The sequence below is a fragment of the Pantherophis guttatus genome, chromosome 9, assembly GCF_059756535.1.
Source record: "Pantherophis guttatus breed Tessera chromosome 9, ASM5975653v1, whole genome shotgun sequence".
Taxonomy (NCBI): Eukaryota; Metazoa; Chordata; class Lepidosauria; order Squamata; family Colubridae; genus Pantherophis; species Pantherophis guttatus.
The window spans coordinates 28,420,267-28,445,502 of NC_142071.1; the positions used below are offsets into that span (position 1 = coordinate 28,420,267).

Consider the following 25,236-nt stretch of genomic DNA (forward strand, 5'->3'; position numbering starts at 1 on the left):
TAAGTCTAAGGACTATTGCTAATACAATTTTTCCTGCCTCCCAAGTTACACCTGTTGATATCAAAAAATGCTACGATACAAAATTCATTGGAATTTCTCAAAAAGCATAACATGTCCAAGTTCTAAAACAATCTTATCTAGATTATTTTCAATAATCTTACCTAAATCACTTGCAATTTCATCTGGAACTGGGACTTTCAGGTTCTGCAAAAATGAAAGGTTAAAACGTAAGGAAAATTCTTCCTCTGACTAATTCTGAGAATGAATATACTCCTACCTCCTGATATCCACGGGGTGTACATCATTCCAAGATTCATGTACATACATAGTAACACACATAAAACCTTTTCCCATATAGGTAGTCCTCGATTTACGTCCACAATTGAGCCCAAAATTTCTGTTGCCGGGCAAGGCAGTTCTTAAGTGAGTTGTCCCATTTAATGACCTTTTTTGTCACAGTTGCTAAGCGAATCACTGGGGTTGTTTAGTGAATGATGTGGTCATTAAGCAAATCCGGCTTCCTCCACTGACTTTGCCTCTTAGAAGCCAGCTGGGAAGGATACAAATGGTGATCATATGACCCCAGGACAGTGCAACTGTCATAAGTATAAGTTGCTAAGCGTCCAGTTTTTGATCATGTGACCATGGGGATGCTGCAATAATCATAAGTGTGAAAACAGGTCATACTGTAAGTCACTTTTTCCGGTGCCATGGTAACTTCAAACGGCCATTAAATGAATTTGGTTAAAGTCAAGGATTACCTGTATCCATTTCCCTGGATGTAAAAACAAAATGTAATCTACCTTCAAAACATGAGTGATTTGGTCCCCCCCAAAAAAATGAGTTACAAAGCACTGCGGATGATCTAATTTCAAAGGCTCCAAGCCCATCAAAACAAGGAACAGAAGATTAAAACAAGAATGTGCCTTCTGTAGCTTTTCTGTATGTGTTTGGAACTTACTGCAGCTCGATCCAGAAAAAATTGATTAAATTCAGCAAACACTCGGCGAGTCTCTTTGGAATTTGTTTGTTTGTACAGGTCCGCAAACAGGTAACAGAGCTACACAAACAGAAAACGAGAATACAGTAAATGATAAAAGTTGAGCGGAAACTTAATTCTACCTCCAAATGTTTCTTTCGGGTTTTAAAGAGAGTTTTCACAGCGATGAACTCTTCTCAAAGGGTTAGAAAATGACATTTTTTCCCTCAGCCGTTCACTTCTGTGACCACGCTTTGCACAATATTTACAATATCAGAACAAAATAAGAGTTGTCCCCCACTCAAATCGATATCAGCCTTCCTCAAACTGATATCCTCCACATCTGTTGAATTGCCTGACAGATTGTAGGGGCTGAGGTGTAATCGGAATTGGTTCAACACAGCTGGGAGGTGACAAATGGGGAAAGATATATTTAGGCTGAATGGGAATTCAGAACCCATCTGATACATAACACAGAAATGAGCTGTAAAGTGGCATCTTACCAAAGAAGCAGGGTCAAACTGGGAAATAACGTGATGCAAAAAGACAGCCAGGTGAGCGGGACGTGATTTCAGTAGCTCAATATTCTGGAAACAGCTACATTGCCCGTTGATCTGTAGAGAAACATGGACATTTTCAGAATGAGCCCTCCAAGCACTCACATTTCTTCCATCATAAACTCACATAAAACCTTCATCCTGTTATTTTCATCCTAATATGTATCTTTGATCTTTTTAAACTACAAACCTCTTTCTCTGAGACTCCCTTATGAATCTCCAGCGAACCAAAAGCATATGTAATGGGAAAGAAGTTTTTATATGCTGCCGCCAAAATTCAAACCAGATAAGACAGTTTAGATACTAAACTAAGGTAAGGTACTTTATATTGATAAATCTTATAATTATATACTTATACTTTGTAATCGGTGTAAAGTACTAAGATTACAAATGAGTACACAAAACTGCTTTCACAAACGCTTTAGGAAATTGAAGTTGTTACTGGAAACATATCAGTATATCTTTCAACAAATGTTAACAGAATTTCCTTAAAATGAATCCTCTATCCCTCAGGTGTCAAACTCGCCGTGTCATGTTGCCGTCATGTAACATTTTGTGATGTTTTTTCCATTCACGGAGCTGGGGTGGATGTGGCCTACATGTGAGCATCCGGCCAACAGGTCGCCAGTTTGACACCCCTGCTCTATCCAAATTTTGGGGTGGATGGTGGTGGCGATGGTGGTAGTAAGATAAATTAAGCTGAAGAAAGTAATCGCATGATGGTTGGCAGGCTAAGATCCTACCTGTTCTTGTTCACCATCAAAGTCATCATCTTCTGCTCCAATGATTGGAGGTGCCACACGAGAAGAAGGGCTTCCAAGGCTGGATGGAGAATCCTGGCATTGTCAGAGAAAAGAAATCAGTGTCGTTTCTATTTCAGTGAGTGTGAATATTACAAGGCCATTTTCCCCTGACAGTTCTATACACTAGAAGAAGAAAAAAAGATTTTTTAAAGAAATCTTAGGGGAAAAAAAAAATTGGTGGATATACATTATACTTCTTGATTCCAATACACTGTACATATTGTGAGCGCCTATATAAAATAATCCGATCAAATAAAAATGAAGTCTTCTATCAAAACCGCTATTGTTCATTAAACCAAATGACGCAACCAGCTACCGAAAGTAAAGATAGCTTTTGTTAAACAGCTGCACAGCCTGCCCTTAAACCAAATATTTGAGCCACTACAGAAGCTGGTACTTTCACTGAAGTACTGTTATATGGAGGAGTGTAGAGTGTAGAAAGGGAAAAAAAAGGCAGTGGAATTTGAGGGAGGGAGGAGGCAAAGAAAACACTGGGGGCCTACATCCTTTCCAGCTGGATTGCTCCCTCCCTACCGTGGAGCCATTAACCCAAACTGCCCTGTAAGGAAGAAAAAAAGTCAGATGTCAGGTCCCGTTTTAATGGAGCTGGCTGCTTTGTTGTGTTTGCAGTGTGTGATTCTTGCTGAATCTGTTATACGCTTATAAACATTGTCATCTGATTTTGAGGACTTTGGAAAACAGGATACACATCTGCTAAGTAAATTAAAAACTGGTATGTGGAACACCGCCATGCCAGTCCAGTAATAAACCCTCCCCAACAAAATTCAGAACATCATGGGAAAAGCAAAGTTTTTCTTTGCTTAAGAAAAACGGATGTTCTGCCACTTGATTTTGGCCAGACGTGGTGGACTTTTGGAAGGTGAAAATTTGAGCTAAAAGGCCTGTTCCATGAATGTTCTCAATACAGAATTGCATGGCGTGTTTCTACTACAATCGTTGCTTCTTGACATAATGCTGGGAGGTCAGTATCTGCATGTCTTTGAAGCCTCCAGGATTGCCGGTTCTCTTTCCTCAGAGGAAAGAAATACATTCGCTTCCTTAATGTCAAGGCAGAACTAGTCGAGCATGGCTACTGCCTTCGCCTCTTCAGGTCAAGGGCACTCCAGAGAAAATAGATTAGAGCAGAGGTATCCAACCTTGACAACTTTTAAGACTCCCAGAATTCCCCAGCCAGCTGTGCTGCCAAGGTTGGACACCCCTGGATTGGAGCCTGAAAAACTTTGTGGATTGTTATAAAAATGCCTGCCTACCAAGTTAGGAACTCAGATCACAGATATAATGCAATAGTTGCTTGGCAAGTGTACGTACAGACTAAGAGCATTATTCTATCTCTCACATACACTTAAAATGAACCCACTGGGGGGCCCTATGTAGGGTAAGAGGCAGGCATCTCTCCCAGCTTTGCCACCAGGGACAGAAGTGTTGGAAACAGAACCCGAAAATGCCTGCAGATAAGCAAATGTCGACGAGCCGTTCTCCATAAATTGTAATGAGAAGGTTGCACTGCCAACTACAAAATCTTAACAGATGGAAACATCCAATCAAGAAGAAACAAGCAATGTGGATTTCTGAAATCTCCGAGCTGTCTAAATTTATAAAAAACCTAATTAAAAGTTGAGCGTGCCTCTACAAGGTCAAAAATCCAGTGGCACCTCAAGAAGAGAAAAGAGGAAGAAAGAACACAAATGCTTGTCCGTGGCTAGTGCAGAAATTTCTATCCAAATATTCAAGGTACTCTTACCGTTTCATGAGTCTCAGTCTTCTCTGGGCTGTCATCCAGATAGCTCTGATCTTTCAAGACACTGCGAGGACTCTGAGGAGGAGGGGAAATGGAAAAAAACACTCCACTCAGTGTTTACTATGTTAAAAAGCAGGACACAATAAAAGATCCTATCAAGTCTAGCAGCTACAATTTAAAGAGGATGTATGAGACTAGTAAAAAAAAAAAAAAAAAAAAAAACAGATTTGGGATACATATTGTTAGATCTTTTCATTTAACTTTGCTTTTGCACGTTCCATTGTATACATGCCAACTGTTGATAATTCTAATTTCAATGTCTTCTCTGATCTTAATTCTGTATGAGGCATTAAAACATAGCACATTCTAATAATATTCCAGTTCCTTTTGAAACACAATCTCAAAAAAGGCTCAATGTTTCTTTAAGGGAATAAAAATAACAAATTTCCAAAACCAGCTCACAAGATACCTGGAATCGTTATTTTTTTTTAATTTTTTTTGCCACAGTGCATTCAAGATCTCCAATCAGATTCTACCAGATGAATGTTGCCCAATTTGACGCTATTAGTAAGTACCACAATGCTGATTTTAATCTTCACAGTGGCAATAAGCAATTTTGGTTCACAAGAATAATTACCCCACAACAAAACCACTGCAATTCATTGGTGGGGCCAGTTGAAAGACCACACTAAGTTAACCAGTTGGTTGTAATGACAGGAAGCACACACACACACAAAGAGCAGGAATTTAACCAATGTGAGCTTATGTCATGCTCATTCCACAGTTCATATTTTGGGGAGGTCATAAGTTCTTGTGCCTCAAAGCTTCATAGAACTAACATAGGATTTTACTTCTGCACAGAGTCTGACTGCCACACTTTAGTCTTGTCAGTTATCTCCGACATTTGCAGGACCGGGTCAACAGCTTTTGACCCATCCCCTGAACCCAGGTCAAATGTTTGCCTCACTCCAGTCAGAAGGAATGTCCAAAGATAGGAAACTATCTTAGATTCGTTTATTCAGATCCTTTTAGGAGGATACAATTTTCTGTCAGCTAAAATTTTCAAACATTTTCTAGAAATATTAACCAGTGCATTACAAAAATCCCTTGATAAAGGATGAATGGGGCAAAGCAAAACCCAATTTTCAATCCACCAAAAACGTTTTCTGACAAAGACTGCATAAATCCAGGTTTTTCTGAACTACTTTCAGAAGCCCTGTTGGGCTACTAATAATTACATTTGGAGATACACAGTTGCCAAATGTTGTTGTTGTTTTTTTTAAATGTAACAACTGAGAAAAGGAGAAGGAAGAGGGTAAGGAGAATAAAATGTCACAAATACAGGGTTGCTGTTGCGAGGACAAACAGGAAATTCCAGCTCAATCAGGAAGCTGTTTGGCTACCTGTAAACATTTCTACCTTCTTACTGTCAGGGCAGAGAATATAACAAAATAAATAAACATAACATATACAGATAGTCCCCAACCAGTCATTTAGCATTTGTTTAAAAAAAAAAAAAAAGTGACCAACAACTGGTCTTTGCACTTAACAATTGTTACAATATCCCCATGTCACGTGATCAAAATTTGGATGCTTGGCAACCAGCAAGTATTTACAAAGACTAGAGCATACCAGGGTCATGTGACCCTGCCATTTGAGATCTTCCCAGCTTGGTTTCTGACAAGCCAAGTCAATATGGCTGCATGATTCCCCTAACGGCAATTATCTGCTTAATAACCATGACAAAGGTGGTTGTAAAACTAGGTGTGACTCATTTAATAACAGCCTTGTTTAGCAATGGAAACTCTGGTCCCTATTGTCATGTTAAGTGGAGGATTACCTGTGCTAGAATCTCCCTCCTTTTAGCGGAGGAGAGACACAGAGCTTTGCCATATCTCACTAATAAAACATCATTTTCCCCTCAGTCAAGAGCTCTCACCTCTGCTGTGTCATTCACCTGGGGGCCATCACCAAAATGACCATCTCCTTTATTTGACCCATCCCCCCTCTCAGCTTCCACCTCGGTGATCTGCAAAGATTCGGATATAGATTTGGAAGACAAAAGGACATCCTGGAAACGGACAAAGAGGAGGTTAAGAAACAGCAGACACCTTAATAAAACATTTAAACAGTCTGCCGCAGGTGACCCTGTTAAGATATTTGGTGGGGCCACCTGCTTAGAGAACAATTTAATTATCTGTAAACAAGCAAGCAAAACAAATAATAATCCCCCTCAGCTTCTTCATAATTTTTTTTTTTTTTTAATTTGATTTATATGCCGCCCTTCTCCGGAGACTCAGGGCGGCTTACAATGCGTTAAGCAATAGCCTTCATACTTTTGTATATTTATACAAAGTCAGCTTATTGCCCCCACAAACTGGGTCCTCATTTCACCTACCTTAGAAAGGATGGAAGGCTGAGTCAACCTTGAGCCTTGGAGAGATTCAAACCAGCAGAAATTGCAGGCAGCTGTGTTAATGACAGGGTGCACTAAACCACTGTACTATCAAGGCTCTTGGTAATTTAAGGGATGCACCAACAGATAAAAGCGGAGACATCCTTGCCTGCAACGATCGCATAAATACCCCCAGCCAGACTCTCTTAGCAAAGTGAGAAGTGTGTAATTTGTTATCGCAAGGCTTTAATTTCTGCATATAATGCATATAATGCTCTCCCTATCAAAACCAGTTTCTGTGAGCTAAATTAGAAAGTCGGTGCTGGCATTTGTTTGCGCATCCTTTGATTTTGCTATCCCTGGAAGGCCAAATGTGTGAATTGCTGCAAGGCGTGGAAGGGGAACGGTTCGCTCTCACCCGGCATTCCCAACTAAGGCAGCCCAGATCCATCCGGACCGTAAAAACCATCCGATTCCTGTTTACCTGAGCAGAGCCGGTTGCTTTGGACAACTGCTCCTGCAGTTGAGGAATATGCTTTTTGGCTTCCTGGATCTCTTTGAGCAGTCGGGGAGCCGGAGCACGGCTGTAGTCTTCCTGCAGGAACTGAAAGGGGGGTGCGAGGATAAGAGGAATCATCGTCATCAGGGTTCCCTGGTTCATGGTTTTGAAGACCAGGTTGGACCACCCCAAGCAAGCAAGTCCTAGGGAAGCCCTATTAGCTTTCATACAATGGCTGCCCCCCCACCCCCCACCCCGTGAAATTAGAACTCAGCCTCCCAAGGAGTACTGCTGAGATGTTATCACTTATTCCTCTAATACTCGCGACAGATTTAATCTAAGACATGGTGGATGGGAAGACGGGTTTCTAAATGGGACTGGTTACAACTAGGTTATTTAGGTCGTGGACTCCCCGATCTTGGCTTAAAGGGAGCAGCCCTTCTACCGATTTGTACAAGGAATTTCACAAAGTCATTCCACCCTCCCAAGCTTTTTACCAGGAGCATTTTCTATTTTGCAACCAGAACATGTAAATATTACGTTAGGTTAAATGGCCACCCCTGAATTTTTTCATAAATTTCCTTTTTGGTACCTGCAGTCGTTCCTGTTCTTTCTGCAGCATCTTCCTCAAAATTTCTACTTTCTGGTTGTGAACAATGTTATTTTCCTCCTGAAAAAGAAAAGATGGCCAGTTGTCATTTACAAACACAGTCTGCCTGAACTTGAACAGATGGTCTACAATGTACAAGTCTAACAACCTTATTAAGCATGACAACAACAAATCTTAACTAAGTTTTAATCAGATTCGACTATTAATTCAATTTCATTCCCATATGTTCTTCTCTCTCCTACTGCAACAGAAAATCGTGAACATGAAAGGTTTATGGGCTGGATATATAAATACCCAGAGCAGCAGATCAGACCGATTGCAAGTGCTCTAGTGCTATCCTAGTTCCATCTTCTCCTCACACTTTCATATAAATGATTCTGCTGTGATACATAAAACAGTCAACAGAGTGATGAGTTCCAGAATGGGTCTCTTAATCACAAGCAAAATAGGACAAAGAACTTTTTCCGGCCGTATAGAATAATCAAAACCAATGAATATCTTACCCCCATCAGCACCGGACTGGTAATTCTCTCTGTGTTTCCATAGGATCCAGGGGAGTGAGGTGAAGTCATGATGGGAGACATATGCCCAAAGGCAGCTGAGTCCACCTCAGAATCAGCCAGCGGAATCTGGGGCGACCCAGGTGGGCGCCCCTGCACAGTGAGCGCTACATAGGAACCCGCTGCAGAGGGAAGAGGAAACGCCATTATTTGAGAGACGAGGGACAAGGAAAACTGAATCTATACTTCCTGTTTGTTTCAAAATAAAAGAATGGAGTTCACGGAAGGACGACTATGGCTTGACATCAAGCACAACATACAAAGGCCAGTTTTTCCTCCACAAGGAAGCAGAATTGTACAGGTATTTGAGAAAAGGCAAATAGTTGCTTTGCATAAGTAGATTAATTCAGTACAAACACTGAGATGTGTCAGTGATCCAATCTGCCTGCCTGATCATAAATTCAAGTATGTCAAATTTATTCAGCTCGTTTATAGTCGTGGTATTGAACCAATACCCACAGTTTCAATCGTTGCTTTGAATCAATCTGTTGTTATTTAAGCTTCATCTTCTTTAAGAGAAACTGAGGAAGAAGGATGCTAACACTTCTGGAAAGAAGTAAAATGGAGAAGACTAGAACAATGAATCAGAACAGCAAAGCCCTAATATGGGCTCAATAAAGACAGGCAACTGGATCAATTGTGGATGATCGACACAACAAAAATAGAAAGTGGGATAACACAGTACATAGTGGAAGTCAACTGTCAATCAAAATACATTCCACAGGCTTGAAGGTTTCTTGGAAATGTTTTCCAAAACTACACTCTTAGTTTTTCAAATATGGGATATTTCAATATTATTGTTAAATTAAATTATTGGAAATATCATGACAGTTTGACTTTCATCATCTCTTGCTGAAATCTCTTAAAAGAATATACATAGTGTAGCGTAGCATAACATAAAGCAGCTTGAAAAGCATTTACTTACACTTTATCAGCTTAACCACCTCTAAATGGTTGGAATGTGTTACCAGAGTTCCATTCACCTACCAAAAGATAACAAAGGAGCTTATTTTGATTTTCAGCTTAGGTTAGATGATGGAACTCCTAATCTACAGAGCTAAACTGATTTAACGTCCACTATGCTCTTTATTAGGAAATCTGTCCCAATATCATGGTAAACAGAAGTATCGTCCATGATTCAGCCACCTCTTTTAAAAAAACAAAATCAGCATATAGAGCACATATTTGTAAAACAACAGAAAAAGACTCTATTTTTTTCTATGGGCACAGTACTCTGCAGCTACAGTTTAGGGATTCTGAGGGCTAGTTAAGAAAAAAAAATCAACTGTACAGTTATAAGCAGGAATTCTGGCTTTGCTTCCATGTATATGTCATTCAGGTCTTAAGGCCTAGGGCATGAAGTTGGAACCGAGTGCCATTTTATATCAGCCTACAAAGCAAAGTTATTTTAAAAAGCAGCTGGAAAGAGGCACTTATTGCTCACAGAAAAGGACTAATTTAAGTTCAATGGACTTCAGATGCTCCAATACCTATGCTTAGACTGCCTCTTTTTGTCTCTAATTCAAACCCCCTTTTTTGTATAGGCCTGGGTTTTTTGTTGTTTTTTTTTGTTTGAAAAAAAAAATTATTTGCCACTTAACATTCAGCTTTAATGAACACCCCTCACCGCACCTGTACATCAAAAGAAGGGTTTATTTGTATTGCTAATTCTAAATATAGACAGACAGCCTGCTTTCAAACTGTTCCCGAGAGGTTAGGTTTAGCAAAATATATACAGTGATGAAAACTACTGAAGCATTCCTAGTTCTCACCTCCTTCAATTCATTCTTCCAGCACTTAACGATCCTTACCTTAATGATTCGGTCACCAGTTTGAACCCCAGCCCGCATGGCTGCTCCATCTAGAGAGAAGAATCAGCTACTTAGAATTCAATACATTATTTCTAGCATTTCCAGTTATGCAAGGTATTGTAGAAAAAGAGTCTTGTTAGCAAGAAATTAGAAAAGGGTGTGGTAGCATCTTTTCCAACTAGCACGTTTTACTAAAAGGCGTAAGCTTTTGGGGAACTTCCGCTCACAAAAACTCATCCCTTTTAATAAAATGTATTAGTTGGAATATGTTCTGCCAGATTCCTTCCTGCTGTGCAAGGACCACACTGAACGAAGAATGACTTAAGCATGTTTTTACAGCACACAGTACATTTACATTCCATGCGTTACAGTTGCGTACTGCAAGATTTGTGTGATGGAACTGTAACAGGCACAGAGGTCCTGTATCAGCCTACTTACCTTCCTTGACAGATTGTACAAAAACTGGATTGTCACCACTGACTGTTAACCCAAATCCATTTTCATCCCGCTGAATAATAACGCATCGTTGAACTAGACCTGTAGGAGAAAAATAAAAAAAATGACAATGAGACGTCAGTATAGGCATCAGAGAAAAATCATATGATGATGATGAAAGTTTCTCAAAGTCCACCAAATGGAAGAAAACCAAACATGGAAGATTTGGATAGAAGGCAGAAGATGGTAAGTCAGTTGCCTTTCAAGTACTGATTATATGAAATAGAGATAGCAAGGAGAAGTTTGCTTTGTACATTGATCGTATTAATAAAGGAGAATATTTGTAGCATAGGGTTGATATAAGGGGGTCCTTGGGGTTCTTGGTTGTGTTACTTGATGTTACTTAGTTTGGGTAATGAAACGTCTGCAAGAAAATAACCAAGCTCAGAGACAACCAAGTCCCCCTCGTTGATCATATTCTAAATATAAATATTTTCAAAATTGTTCTTTAAATCCGTAGGTTGGCACAGTGGTTAAAATGCAATATTGCAGATAAACTCTGCCCATTGCCAGGAGTTCAGTCCTGACTGGCTCAAGGTTGATTCAGCCTTCCATCCTTCTGAGGTCGATAAAATGAGGACCCAGATTGTTGGGGCAAGAGGCTGACATTTATAAAGTGCTCAGAGAATGCTGTAAAGCACTATGGAGCGGTATATACATCTAAAGGCTATTGCTATTGCTTTTAAATCATTCCATACATATAACCTCTCCAAATAAAATGGATGAAATGTCTTATTCTAAAAAATGACAGAAGATTCACTCAAATGGGCATGATTCCTACATCTTTCCACTAGCAGGAAAGTAACCACTAATAAGCAATTTAAATTCTCGGGGAGTGGAAGCTGATCATGCTTTGAACTCATTATTACAAAGTAAATTACAGCCTTGCACACTCAACTGCCAGGAATGATCAGTCAAGTTGCTTATCTATTAAATGCCATGAAGATCCATTTTGTACTCATTCAGATATTGCATCTTTAAAATATTATCTATATTTCAACAGAGCCTTAATTACAGGGGATGCAATCTGTTTCTTCCCCCGCCCCCCTCAAACAGAAGCCAATCATTTCAATCAGATGTGGGCTACACCAATGAAAGAGCATCAGGACTTCTTTGGTGTATCTAACTCCAAATACCTTTCTTTGTGTTTATGTTCAATGACAGCTCGGATTCAAAAATCTTAATTATCAAGGATGTATCTCACTAATTGATAGTAAGGTCCTAATTAAGCAATACTTTGATGCACTTGGGAATCGTAAGTTATGGGACTCAGCACACAGTGATTGATTCCACTCATATTCTCTCCCATTTATGGATACAATTGCGTTGAATCACACTAAGGAGCTGAGGGCCTGGGCTGTTTTTTGTTTTGGTATGACTTTAAAATTGACAATCCAATCGTCGAAGTCTAGATTTGTTCCACGGGGTGTTACCTTGGCAACAAACTTCCAAAACAGCTGGTTATTTAATTAATATCACTTCTTATAAACCGTGCCAGGCTTATCACAGGGTAATATCATTGCATGTCTGTAATGCAAAAATTCTTTAAAGATATTGCCAATTCCAGATTGAAAATTGCCTATTGCATTGTCCCTTCCCACTGTGTGGGAAAATATTGTCAAGGTAATAGGCTCTTATTGCCTAGATTCTATTGAGAACAAAGGGGTATTATTTATTAGATATGGTGTCCAGATTGCTCACTGTGTAGCTTCTTTTGTCATAACATTAGACATAAAATAGCTGAAGGCTGTAATAATTGTAAAGGGGTTTTCTCTATTTAATGAGGTAAGTACTATGTAAACTCAGTGAAGATTAACTTTAATGTTTTGTCTCTTGCTGTGGGTAAACCCTGTGTACCAGTCCATTGATACATGGATAATAAAGTAGAATAGATACAGATTGATTTTTTTTTTTATTAAAATGTGACCGTATATTTAAGAAGCTGCTTCATAACTAAGACAAATAATTGACCTGAATAAGAAAGTGAGAGAAAAGTGCAAAAGCATCCAATTGCTCAGAAAATTGGCCAATTTTCAAATACAAAATTATATAATACTAGAGCAAAATTAAAGCATTCATCCAAACATCACTGGATATAGCTCTATCAATTCAGCTATTTAGAGCACATATGTGATGGATAAAACAACTTTTAATAAGAATAAAATTTGATACAGCAATAATTCTTGATAAATACAGTAGATTGCAAATTCATTATATAAGCAATTGCTCACACATAATGAAGAACTGCAGGATTTTTTTCTCTGCCTATGCACTAATTTCATTTTTAAAAAAAACCTCTAACAAAATATAGGGAATAAAAATGCAAGCACAAGCTATTTATGGACTATTTCCTAAAGAAGGCTAATTGTATAGTCTATTCTGGTTTGTATTCTTGGTTTAACCATACTATCAAGGCAGTGGTGAAACTCAAATTTTTTTACTACTGGTTCTGTGGGCATGGCTTGGTGGGTGTGGCAGGGGAAGGATACTGCAAAGTCTCCATTCCCACCTCACTCCAGGGGAAGGATACTGCAAAAACTCCATTCCCACCCCACTCCAGGAGGAAGGATATTGGAAAATCTCCATTCCCACCCCACTCTGGGGCCAGCCAGAGGTGGTATTTGCCGGTTTTCTGAACTACTTAAAATTTCCACTACCAGTTCTCTGAACTGCTCAAAATTTCCGCTACCAGTTCTCCAGAATCTGTCAGAACCTGCTGGATTTCACCCCTGTATCAAGGTAGTGTCAAAGTTGCCCGATAAAGAATAGAACTGGTTATATTTCTGATTTTTAAAAATCCAAAAACAAAAGAAAACTTGAGTATCACTTCACCTCCAATTTTAAGGAATTAAATATTATTAGCCTTGAGTCAAAGGTAGTTTGAGTCAAAGTTAAAAGTAAGGTGTAGAGAAGTAAAGCCAAATAAATGAACCACTACTCATATAAAATTGCCTAACAGACAATTTCAAACATGATCATGAATAGTTTCTTTTTCTCTGAATATCTTCCTAATTTTGTTTCCAAAACTGCTATTGATTAAATGTTTTGGAATAGATGCCTTGTGACACTTTCTAGAAAATTCCACAATTATAATTTAAGAGAATATCCAAAAGAAAGCTTTAAAAAAAAGGAACTGGTATTGATCCAGATGAAGATCTTTTATTGACTGAAATTGCTCATTCATGCCTTGATATTATGTTATCCTGTGGTTATAAAAGCAGAACCAAGAATTTTAAAGTATGGTTTTTGCTTATAGTTATTGCTTATAGTTATGATACAGAAAGGCCTAGGTAAATGAAATGGAATAGCACAATGTATCCATCTGGAAAGTAATGCAAGCAAGTTTATAAGAGTTTTTGTTTTCATGGTGTCTAGCATATGCAATAGTGTGTTTTAAAAGCTGTAAAATTCATTGAAATAAATAGTAATCTTAATGGCTGGGTGATTAGAGTTCCTTGATAACTAAAAAGTAAAACTAAGTCATTTTGACTTATGTCAAAAATGTTTGCATTTAACTCAAGAGCTGTATGTTTTTTTTTTGGTTAAGAAACTACAATTTCTGTAAATAACTTGATTTCAACATGCCTTCTTAGAAGCATTTAAATGCCTAAAATTACTTTTCTTGAGGTTCAAACCAGAACACAGCTTGGAACTGGTCCTGTAGATCTCTTTCTTCAGAATATAAAGAAATATAACATTTAACCCATTTTATAGCAAACGAACATTGTCTTACCTGAATGTTCCTTTTCGGAGTACTGCGACTGCAGTCCATAGCTGGGTTTCTTCATCATCAGTTCCTTTTGACTGGGTGAAATTTAGATACATCTCTCCTCGCCCTGTGGCCACGCCCACTGCTCCCATAATGCACCAGTCTTTGAACGAAGGCGCGACCACTAATATAGTCCAAGAAAAAAACCAACAGTTCTACAACAATAACAAGTCCAGACAACAGAGTCCAATAATAGGAAAAACAAGGGAGGGGATGGACTGCAGTCGCAGTACTCCGAAAAGGAACATTCAGGTAAGACAATGTTCGTTTTCCAGAGTACTGCTCCTGCAGTCCATAGCTGGGATATACCCAAGCTCAGAAAAAACAAGGGTGGGAAACTAAAGGCCCCCGGAGTCCTGCCTCGCTAGCACACTCTGCAGGACACGACGGCCAAAGGAAGCCTCAGCCGAGGCAAATGAATCCACCCTATAATGTCTGATAAAAGGAGTCACCGAGGACCAGGTGGCAGCCCGGCAGATGTCAGAAACAGATGCCTGAGTGGCCCAAGCAGCTGACGTTGCCGCACTACGAGTAGAGTGAGGCAAAATCCCGGCTGGGACCTGCCTGGCCTGACGTTCATAAGCAGTGGAGATGCAGGCCTTAATCCACCTGCCCACAGTCGACGGAGATATCTTCTGGCCTAAGGATCTTGGATGGAAGGATATCAAAAGGGCCTCCGTTTTCCTGAATGACTCAGTCCTGCGAATATAACGCCGGAGGGCCCTGCGCACGTCAAGTGTGTGCCAATCCCTCTCACGTTGGTGCTTGGGTGACGGGCAGAAGTCCGGAAGGATTAATTCCTGAGCGCGATGAAAATATGAGTTCACTTTCGGCAAAAAAGTCGGATCCAGGCGAAGAACGACAGTATTAGCGTGGAAAATACACAAGTCGTTCCGGATCGACAGAGCTGAGAGTTCGGATATCCGTCTCGCGGATGTGATCGCCAAAAGGAAGGCGACTTTATAGGACAAGTATTTAAGAGATACAGAGCTCAGCGGTTCGAAAGGGGGACTCATCAGCGCTTGAAGAACCAAGGAAAGGTCCCAGGTCGGATATCGACGAACTGGAGGCGGACGTAAGTTCATAGCCCCATGCAAGAATTCTCTGAGTTGGGGGTGCTGAGAGAGCGACGAATAAGGTGGGCAGCGAACGACAGTGGACAAGGCAGCGGTCTGTCGACGAAGGGTAGACGGTGATAAGCCCTTGTCCAGGCCAGACTGTAAGAAGCAGAGGATGTCAACGACCTGAGCCGACGTAGGGTCTACCAAGTTGTCAGCACACCAGACGCAGAAGGCCCGCCACGAGGCCTCGTATATGCGCGATGTCGAAGGTCTGCGAGACGCCTGTATAGTGGCTATGACAGAGTCGGGGAGACGGTCCTTGCGCAGGATGACCCGCTCAAACGCCAAACGGCCAATTGGAGCCACCCGGGATCTGGGTGGAAGACCGCCCCTTGGCGTAGAGAGAGACGGTTCGGTGGAATCTCCCACGGTGGAAGTATGGACAATGCTACCAGGTCGGCATACCACGGCCGACGTGGCCAACTGGGAGCCACCAGCAGAATTTCCGCACGTTCCTCCAAGAGCTTCCGAATGACTTGAGGGATCAACGGAAGCGGAGGAAAGGCGTACAAGAGACCCGGAGGCCAGCGGCACCGTAGAGCGTTGTGATCTTCCGCCGTCTGAGTTGGATAGCGTGTCACAAACCTGGGAAGCTGGGCGTTCGCCGGACTGGCGAAGAGGTCCACGACAGGCAGGCCGAAGATGTTGACGGCCTCCTGAAATATCTCGGGATCTAGTTGCCACTCCGACTGGTCTATCAATTGCCTGCTGAGCCAATCCGCTCTGACATTGTCCACGCCCGAGATGTGATCGGCCCTCAGAGACAGAACGTGACCCTCGGCCCAAGAAAACAACTTCTCCGCTTCCAGCATCAGGTCCCTTGACCTCGTGCCCCCTTCCTTGTTTATATGGGCCTTGGCGGAGATATTGTCCGTAAGGACGAGGACGTGCTGGCCCCGCAGCAGGGACTGAAAGTGACAGAGAGCCAGGCGAATCGCCCTCAGCTCCAAGATGTTGATGCTCAACGTTTGTTCCAAAGGCGACCAGCGACCCTGCACCATCTGATCGTTGAGATGGGCCCCCCAGCCCAGGAGACTGGCATCTGAAGTCAATGTCAGCCGATCCGGGAGCAGAAATTGAGTGCCGAGAAGAAGGTTGGGACCTGTCCACCAGTCGAGGGACATGGAAACTTGAGGGGGAAGAGAAACTTTGTGGAGAGAGTCGCTGCGACCCGTGCGCTGAAAAGGCAGCAGGAACCACTGCAACGGCCTCGTGTGTCTGCGCGCCCATGGCACTATCGAGAAGCACGAGACCATTTTCCCCAACAACTGGGACAGATGTAGAAGAGGAACAGAGCGTTTGGACCGGATGAGCCGAATCAGGTTGCGAATGCTCTCCGCCCTGTCCGGGGACAGGGAGACCTGGCCCCGAACCGAGTCGATCACCGCCCCCAAGTGTTGCAGAACCGTGGTCGGGTGCAGATGACTCTTTGGGAAGTTGATCGAAAACCCGTGGTCCTGAAAGGAGCCGATGACATGGGCCAGGTCCCGAGGTGCTTGGCTTCTGGAGGAGGACAGGACCAGAACGTCGTCCAAATAGCATAGGACCCTCACAGGTAACGCTCGGAGGGCAGCTGCCACCACCGCTACCAGTTTTGTGAAAGTCCTTGGGGCAGATGACAAGCCGAAGGGCATTGCACAGTATTGATAATGGTCCTCCCCAAGTTGGAAGCGCAGATACTGGCGATGGGCCGGGAGGACCGGAACGTGCAGATACGCCTCCTTGAGATCGACAGACTGGAGAAGGTCGCCCCGTCGCACAGCAGCAAGGATGGATCCCAAGGAGTGCATCTTGAACCTGCGGTAGCGGACCGACAGATTCAGCTGCTTCAGATTTAGAATGGCCCTGCAACCCCCCGAGTGTTTGGGGACCAGAAAGAGAATCGAATAGAATCCCTTGCCCCGCTGATCCAATGGAACAGGTTCTATTGCATGGATAAGGAGCAGGTGGAGGACCTCCTTCCGCAAGAGAGCCGCCTTGTCGGGGGACAGGTGAGTCGGACAGCGGACGTAGCGAACCGGAGGACGTCCCATAAACTCGATGGCCAGGCCCTGAGATACTGTCCGAAGGATCCAGTCCTCCTTGGTGGAGAGTTCCCATTGGTGGCTGAAGAATTGAAGCCTTCCGCCAATGGGATCCTGCAAACTGTAGTCATTTGCCTCGACGAGGCTGGCGGAAACCGGCTCCACGGAAAGGGCGTCTGGAGCTGCTAGTTCTGGACCTGTCCCGAAACCGTTGTCTGTCCGAATAGCGGTCGGCCCCGGAAAAGTAGCTGCGTTGCGAGTAGGGGCCCCCTGACCCCGACGAGCCCCGAAAGGGCTGACGTTGAGAATAGGGTGCGTAGCGCCGTTCCGGTCTGCGGTACGAGGACGCGGGCATCACCTTTCTTTTATCCTTGTCCTCGACCAGGACAGGATCCAGGGCAGGACCAAAGAGGTTCGGGGCCTTAAAAGGAGCCGCCGCCAATTTCCACTTTGCCTTGGCGTCAGCTCTCCAATTTCTGAGCCAGAACAGTCTACGGGATGTCACAGACGAGGCCAAGGCTCTCGAGGCAAACTTCACCGAATTTAACGAGGCATCCGCCGAATATTCGGTGGCAGCAACAATTTTATTTATATCCTGATGAAGACGCGTGTCTTCTGGCGGTAGTTTCTCTTGAAGTTGCCTCAGCCAAAGCAATGTGGCTCTATTAAAGAACGACGTAGCAGTCGCCGTCTTAATTGTCCAAGCAAGAGATTGATGCTCTTTACGAAAGGAGAGTTCAGACTTCCTGTCCTCTGATTTAAGAACGTCCAAGGCGTCCGAGGACAAAAGCGAAGAAGAGGAGAGGCTGGCAATCGGATGGTCAACCACAGGTAAAGATAGTAAGGAGTCCAATTCCGGAGCCCCACAATACAGCTTTTTGTCCAGGCTGGTGGGACCCATCAGAGAGCCCGGTTGAGACCAGGGGGACTGTAGAACATCAGCAAAGAGTTGAGGACAAGGAATAAAGTCCTTGCCCGGTTTGGATGACGAAAACAAGGCCTCATGAGTGGCCGAAGAAGTAGAAGGTTCAACGGATGGGGCTTCCATATTGGTGACCCGCCTAGCTTTATGCAGCAGAGATTTAAACAACGAAGGCCTGAACAAGCCGGAAAAGGCAGGAGTGTCCGGTGCGAGGCCTTCATCTTCCGAGAATTCTAATTCCTCAGGAAGCTCTCCCTCCTGCTCGGAGTCATCAGAAGAGATGTGAGCCAACCGGGATGGAGACCTGGAACGACCTGGAGCAGACGAGTGAGAAGTACAAGGCTGGGCTGGAAGGGGTTGTTGAAGAACAGATTGGTGAAGTCCTGCAGCCAAAATGGAGGACAGAGCAGTAGACAATGCCGCTTGCAAATCCACCTGGGGAGCCAACAGCTGACCATCCTGGCCCCGAAGTCCAGCAGCGGTCGGGGTAAACGTTGCTTCAGCGCGACGGGAAGACGGAGCATGAGGCTCTGCAAGGCCCACGGTTGAAACGTCAGGTAAGGAGACAGAGGCCCTCTTAGCATGGACCAGACCAGTCGCAGCCTGAGAAGTGGAGGTGTCACGTTCCTCACCGAGCTCCTGAACGGTCTCAGATGCCAATGAAGAGCCATGTTGTAGGTTGGTAGCAAAGACAGAGGCCGAAGAGGCCAGTCTGGCCTTATCGTACTGCCTCTCGAGCGCCCTGTGTCGGCGCTGGGCGTCCTTCTCCGCCGCTGCTGAAGGTCTGTGCTGGCGAGAATCAGGAAGAGCGACAGTAGACCTGCCCCTCGATTTTGATTTATGTTTAGACGGTGCCCTTGGCGGACTAGGCTCCCGTTCAGAGTCGGAAGACAGGTAAGAGTCAGCCATCTCAAGCGTGTGGGTCAAGGTATCTATACAAGCAGATGCCTCCCTTTTCTCTCCCTCCTTTCTTTTTTCTTTTTTTTTTTTTTTTTTTTTTTTTTTTTAAATATAAAACCCAATAACTGTAAAATGCCAGGAACTATATACAATAACACCAGAGGCCTTGTATGATGGGGCAGCAAAGGCTCAGTAGAAAGGTCCAGAAAGGCCCCAAGAAGGAAGGCCAATAAGGTGGCCTAGGGCAAACAAGGCAAGCCTCAGGTCCCGGCCCACAGGGACAGCGATGAGGCAGAGCTGGCCAAACTAAAGTCCCGCACTCAACGTGGGCGAGAGGGAAGGCAAATATCTGCCGCCAAGGAGGGGAGCGACCTGCGGAGAGCTTGACACAAAATGGCCGCCGGACCGACAATTGCCCCCAAAATGGCGCCCGCGGTGCTCGGGACCACGTGGGCTGATAGCGGTTAGCTCAGGGCGCGCTCTGAAGGCAATCCGAGCGCCTCGGACACAGACCGGCAATTTCAAACCTGAAAAGGCGCCGCCCGAAGGTCGGACGCCTCGCAGTCTCACCGCCCGCCGAAGGGCTCGCCCCGGCGCTCCAGAGACTGACGATTGAAGAATCTCGTCGGCGCAGCACACTACGTCGCTCTAGCCAGCCAGCGCCAAAGGGAAACGTCAGAGCTTGCAGGGCTAACCATACAAGGCTCCGGAGCCGCCTCTAAGAGAGCCGATACGAACCGATCACAGGAAAGGGTGTGGGGGTGATCGCAGCGATCCGCAACCCCTGCGCTCACACCAGCGGCTTTAATTAGAGGCAGGGACCCGCCCCGAAGGGTCGGAAACCCCCGGCTGCGGTCTGACGGCCGTCAGAAGCCCCGGGGAGAAACGGACTGGCGCCCCAGACTCGATTGTCACTCCCTGCAGCCTCCTATTAATACCGGCTCTCACCGAGAGAAAAAACTAAACAAAAATAAATAAAGGCCTAACGCTAGAAAGCTAAAATCCTACAAGGATAGCGAGGAGAGAAAAACACACCAGTCTTCAGTGACTGAGTGAAAAGACTGGTGCATTATGGGAGCAGTGGGCGTGGCCACAGGGCGAGGAGAGATGTATCTAAATTTCACCCAGTCAAAAGGAACTGATGATGAAGAAACCCAGCTATGGACTGCAGGAGCAGTACTCTGGAAAACATCCGTTCAGGTGTTAAGTAACAGAAAGACTGAAAAAAAGATTGATGCCCGCTAAAATGGTATTCCTTACTTACTTTATATCTTTCCATACAGCAATCAAGGTCTATGGACCTTTCATTCAGGAAAGGAATTTCAATAGTTTTCACCTCAAAAAGGTAACTGCCACACCTTTAATCCCCTTTGACACTTTTAGATATTTTTTTCCCAATGCCCAAAAGCAAGCAGAAAGACTGCAGTCATCAGCAATATAAAGCACAGCATTTTCTGCTGGAAGGTTCTTAAATAGCTTCCCCCGTCCAAAGCAAATATTGCAAACTTTCCATACAGATTTCAGGACTGGAAAGAAGAGGGAGAAAAGGAAGCAACCTAGGAAAGCCAATGACTACTGCAAAGAAAGGAGAGGAGCTTTCACAGTTAAACTGTAACTGAACATAGGAAGTCTGAGAGGAAATGGGTTGCATTATGAAGTCATACTTTATTATACATGTTTATGAAAAATCAAGATATAGCATGCAACAGAGAAAACAAACTATAGATAGATTCTAATAGGCATACTAAATATTCCCACAAACAAGATAGATTAGTTATTTCACACACAAAAAGAACTTCGTTATGCAGTGGTTTCTCCCAGTAGTATATTAATAAAGACTAAAACTAGTAGTTACACTTCTATACAATACAATTGCATTACAATTTCTTATTTATTTATTTTATTTATTTAGTTTGTCAAACATGTACAAGATAACAGGAATAAGTATAAACATGGATATGAATACAGGAAATGGGTACGAATAAATGGGGAATGTAGAAAGAGATCTACAGCACAGTTCCAATTCTTAAATTGTTATGTAAATGTTTTTTCTCACTGTACAAAATGTGCAATAGCTGCAAAGGAACTATATAAAATCCCCATAAAGGGATTTTAATTTGATAAAACCACCCATTGTTGCAAACAGAGTTTTTATTTTTTAAAAAATGTTTTAAAGATGGCTAAGATTTCTTTTAGGGGTATATCTGCAGCCTCCACTACAGGTACTTCTCATCTATCAATCAAAGGGACAGAGATATCTATTTTATAAAACTTTCTGTCTCCATAAAGAAGAGATAGGGTTTTGTTTGTTTTTTGGAGAGAGGGGGGAAATCCAAGGAAATCCTTGGGAACTGGTTATGAGCAATAATCTTAACAGTTTTGGGTGTTTCAATTTAAGCTATCTCCAACTATTCACAGGGTTAAATAGCAGCAGACAAAAAAATTAAGACAGGCTATAAAGATTTCTATCATGCAATTAACTGAAATGTCATTGTAGTTAGAAAGCCATCCATTCCATGCCACAGTTCTATGGAATTTTTAAAATATTTCATATGATAAAGAGGTACCTACACCACAAGTAATGGTCGAGAAGCTAAAAAAATAAAAAGACTCTCCCTTTTTTTCAAGCAAACTGCTATCATATTCCACAGAGTACAACTCCACACTTCCAGAAAATTGTTTTACCTACATAATGGTTAGTGCCAATTCCTCAAACTTTCCAACCCAAAGAAAAGATGTCATTTAGATCCTGGAAGACAATATAAAAAACATCTAATATTCGCTACAAAGGTTAGTATCCACCAGCAAGCTTGCACATTTAAGCCACATTAAAAGCTCAGTCCTTTCCCCTGATGCAAAGCTAGCCATGCATAGCAGGGAAAAGGCAGAGGCCTTGAGCACACAGAACAATTGAACAGAACACACCGAACAAAGGCACAAGGCTACAGTGGCTGCTTCAGCTTACCATATGTCTCGGATCTACTCTCCTCTGAGCTATACTTTGTCTTCCTGGAGGAGCTATCTGCACGAAAGCAGGAGAAAAGGAGAAAGAGATATAGGAAATATGGAGACCAACATGGAAAAACTTCATTAAAAATGATTTCTACAATTGGGTTAATTCATGCAAAACACAAACAAGATATGAGCATACAGAGATGGTAACATCTGAAATCAGAATGTGAAATAATAGTAGTTGACCGAATAGATAACATCAAATGTAAAGTTCCAGAAAAAAAGAAGGCATCATAATCAAGCTCCCTCCTTTCTATAGTAAAGAGTAATTGGAAAAGATGTTTTATAAATATAAAAATATAATGCACAGCCTTTTATATTGGCAAAGCCCTATATTTGCCAATGGTACCCAGAAAATAATTAATAGTTGAAGTATCCCAACCACAATGGGAAAGGGAGAAAGTCTTGGTTAGTTTGAAAATATTTTTTTCCTCCATCCTTGAAATAGCTAGGGATGATGTGTTGCTTCATGGATATCTCTTCTTAGGAGATATACTGTCAAAGGATCCTGAATATGTCCACTCATAACGCTGTAGGGACATACGAAAGTATAAATATACTTTCATTTCTTCGGCTATTCCTATTTCAATTATTTTTAATGTCCGTTTGTACTAATTTGGCAAAATTTGGAAATATCAGCTACCTTTATATTAAAAGCCCAACTCTTAAAAAGATCACACTTCATTCACCCTCGCAGTCAAACTCTAAGGAAATATTCTTTTTATGTTATGGATGGGGAAATGCTACCGTGTTTCCCCAAAAATAAGACCCTGTCTTATATTTTTTTTGAACTCTGAAATAAGCGCTTGGCCTTATTGCCATGCGCTCAAAAGCCCGATTAGGCTTATTATCAGGGGATGTCTTATTTTGGGGGAAACAGGGTACATTACGTTATGCAGGGAATAGCCAATTCTCCAAAATTCAAGCCTTAGAACTTCCTCCAAGATCTCATCTAGTAAAGTATCAGCAAAGAGAAGGAATAAACATTTCATCCCAACACAGTATGGTTATTGTTTTTTTCCTCTGTAGTTATACATCTTCCTGTATCACACACTGCGATCTTCAAAGTTATTCTCATCTGTGCTAAATTCTTGGAGGATAACAGACAAAATAGCTAAATTGCACAAATGAAAAGCAACACACCATGTGGGGCCAAGAGGCTCACCCGCAAGCCAGTCACACAGTTAGGAGCATACAGCAGTCAGTCTGGGTTAGTAGGTTGGGGTGGGTGGAACCTTCACATGCAGACTAATTTCCAAGACAGCATTAGACTCTGAATGCAATACAGATGGTCTACAAGTACAGGGAAACAAAAGAAAGAAAATGAATGTGTCCAGTTAAAGTTGATAGAAATATAAAATAATTGAGCGCAATTTCACTCAGAAGAAAACACTCCTCAGCTCCAGAGCCGGGGAATGTTAAGCATTTGCTCCATAGACAAGCAAACTAACAGACAGTACAATCCATCTAGCTCCGTTATCTATAGAGCAAGATCGAGTACTGAAGAGAAAATGGAATACAAGACCCACCCATAGGAATTCCCAGAGACAGGTGAACTGAACAACAGTGTACTTTTTAAACTGCTGCACCATAATCAAGAAAAAGCCTGCAAAATAAATATAAATTTGTGCAGTTCCTCATTTACATTGGCCCACATGGGCTAATTGCTAGTAATATGGCTTTTTCTTTAAGAAAATAAAAATAATCTGCTGGATCAGACTTCTGGCTTGTCTACTCCAGCAGCCTGATTTCATAGTTTCCTAGCAGATGGCCCTGAGAGGAAATAACACTGCCATATCAATGCTAATAATGTCAATCCCTATTAATTCGAAGGAAATATATATACAGATTAGTATAATCACAGGCAAATGAGTAAAATTTAATGCAGTTTAACACTGTTGGATAGGCTTCATACATCTGTTTCCTGAAGCTACTATACACTCAAGCAAAGCTGGAGTTTCTAACGCTTAAAGAAGTCACAATGGGTTCTGTGCATAAGTGCAGAAAGTGTACTACAGGATGCTACATTCACAACACTAGTTTTCCAACGAAAATAAACAGAGGAGAACAGTCACAGAGTCTCAAACTGAATCAAAATAAGAACTACAGGGGAAAACTAAAATGTATCTGTTATATAATCTGGCACATAAGGGTTCAAAAATATCTCTTCTTTAATGTGTCGTTTTCTACCTTGGTCTTCAACTTTCTAAGTAGATTTAAAACGAACAAAAGTCCCATCTACTATGCAACTCCAGAAGTATACAACTCAAAAACACAAGGATAAGGAAGAGTGTGCAACCCCACTGACCAAAATTATGCCATTAAAGTGGAAAATAAAAAATGTAGAAACCCTGTTATTGCCCTTGAATATAATATTGGCAAAAGAGGTTAGGCAACTTTTTAATTCCAAAGCTGGACAACAGGAAGATCTGGGTGTTCTTTGGGATGTGAAGGTAATTCTACCTGTTGGGTCAAAATCATGGGCACTAATGCAGCGCTCGACCTTCTGCTTCTTGTCTGCTGGAGACTCTCTGCTCAGAATGCTGCCATGCCTGAAGCCAAACAGAAAGGGGAACAAAATCATTTTTTTACTGCATTACATAAACTGAGCTAATTTTAAGAATCCTATTCATATATTTCATTAACATATTTAATATAATTAATATATGCCCATTTTCCGTATTATTTCTATTTGGGAAAACAATCTACCCAAAGGCAGGAATCCATGGTTCATTTCCTAGGTCTCAGATAATGCAATCTGGTTAGTGGTGTGCAGCTAAATATATCCAGAACCTTCCATATTAGCTTACTGGAAGCTGGGAGAAGACCAGAACTTTCTTAGTAGATACAGAAAGTCAAACGCTTAGAAACTTACCTTGTAGGTTTTTTGAGGGGAAACCTGAAAAGCAAAATAACAAATAAAAATAGTTAGCATCATATAAATTGTTTTCAGATTACAAGAAATCAATGTCAGCCTCCATGTAACAGATTTAAGGATAAAATTACCGGAATCCCTAAAA

General features: G+C 42.2%; 1 protein-coding gene across 5 annotated transcripts in view; it reads right to left on the bottom strand.

Moving 5' to 3' along the window:
- ARHGEF12 (Rho guanine nucleotide exchange factor 12) overlaps window positions 1–25,236 on the bottom strand; it is a 68,416-nt gene that overhangs the window by 20,067 nt on the left and 23,113 nt on the right. For 2 of the 5 annotated variants that reach the window (XM_034430490.3, XM_034430489.3), the window contains exons 3-17: window positions 25,092–25,115; window positions 24,680–24,768; window positions 22,170–22,226; window positions 10,412–10,510; window positions 9,974–10,023; window positions 9,088–9,145; window positions 8,106–8,284; window positions 7,585–7,662; window positions 6,978–7,097; window positions 6,038–6,169; window positions 4,102–4,173; window positions 2,280–2,372; window positions 1,483–1,593; window positions 962–1,060; window positions 162–204 (exon numbers count right to left, since the gene is read on the bottom strand). In XM_034430490.3, the coding sequence (XP_034286381.2) occupies window positions 162–204; window positions 962–1,060; window positions 1,483–1,593; window positions 2,280–2,372; window positions 4,102–4,173; window positions 6,038–6,169; window positions 6,978–7,097; window positions 7,585–7,662; window positions 8,106–8,284; window positions 9,088–9,145; window positions 9,974–10,023; window positions 10,412–10,510; window positions 22,170–22,226; window positions 24,680–24,768; window positions 25,092–25,115 (1,304 nt within the window). Of the gene's footprint in view, window positions 1–161; window positions 205–961; window positions 1,061–1,482; window positions 1,594–2,279; window positions 2,373–4,101; window positions 4,174–6,037; window positions 6,170–6,977; window positions 7,098–7,584; window positions 7,663–8,105; window positions 8,285–9,087; window positions 9,146–9,973; window positions 10,024–10,411; window positions 10,511–22,169; window positions 22,227–23,359; window positions 23,510–24,679; window positions 24,769–25,091; window positions 25,116–25,236 lie in introns of those variants that run through there. The other 3 variants (XM_087875699.1, XM_034430491.3, XM_034430494.3) reach the window with 2 other exon arrangements.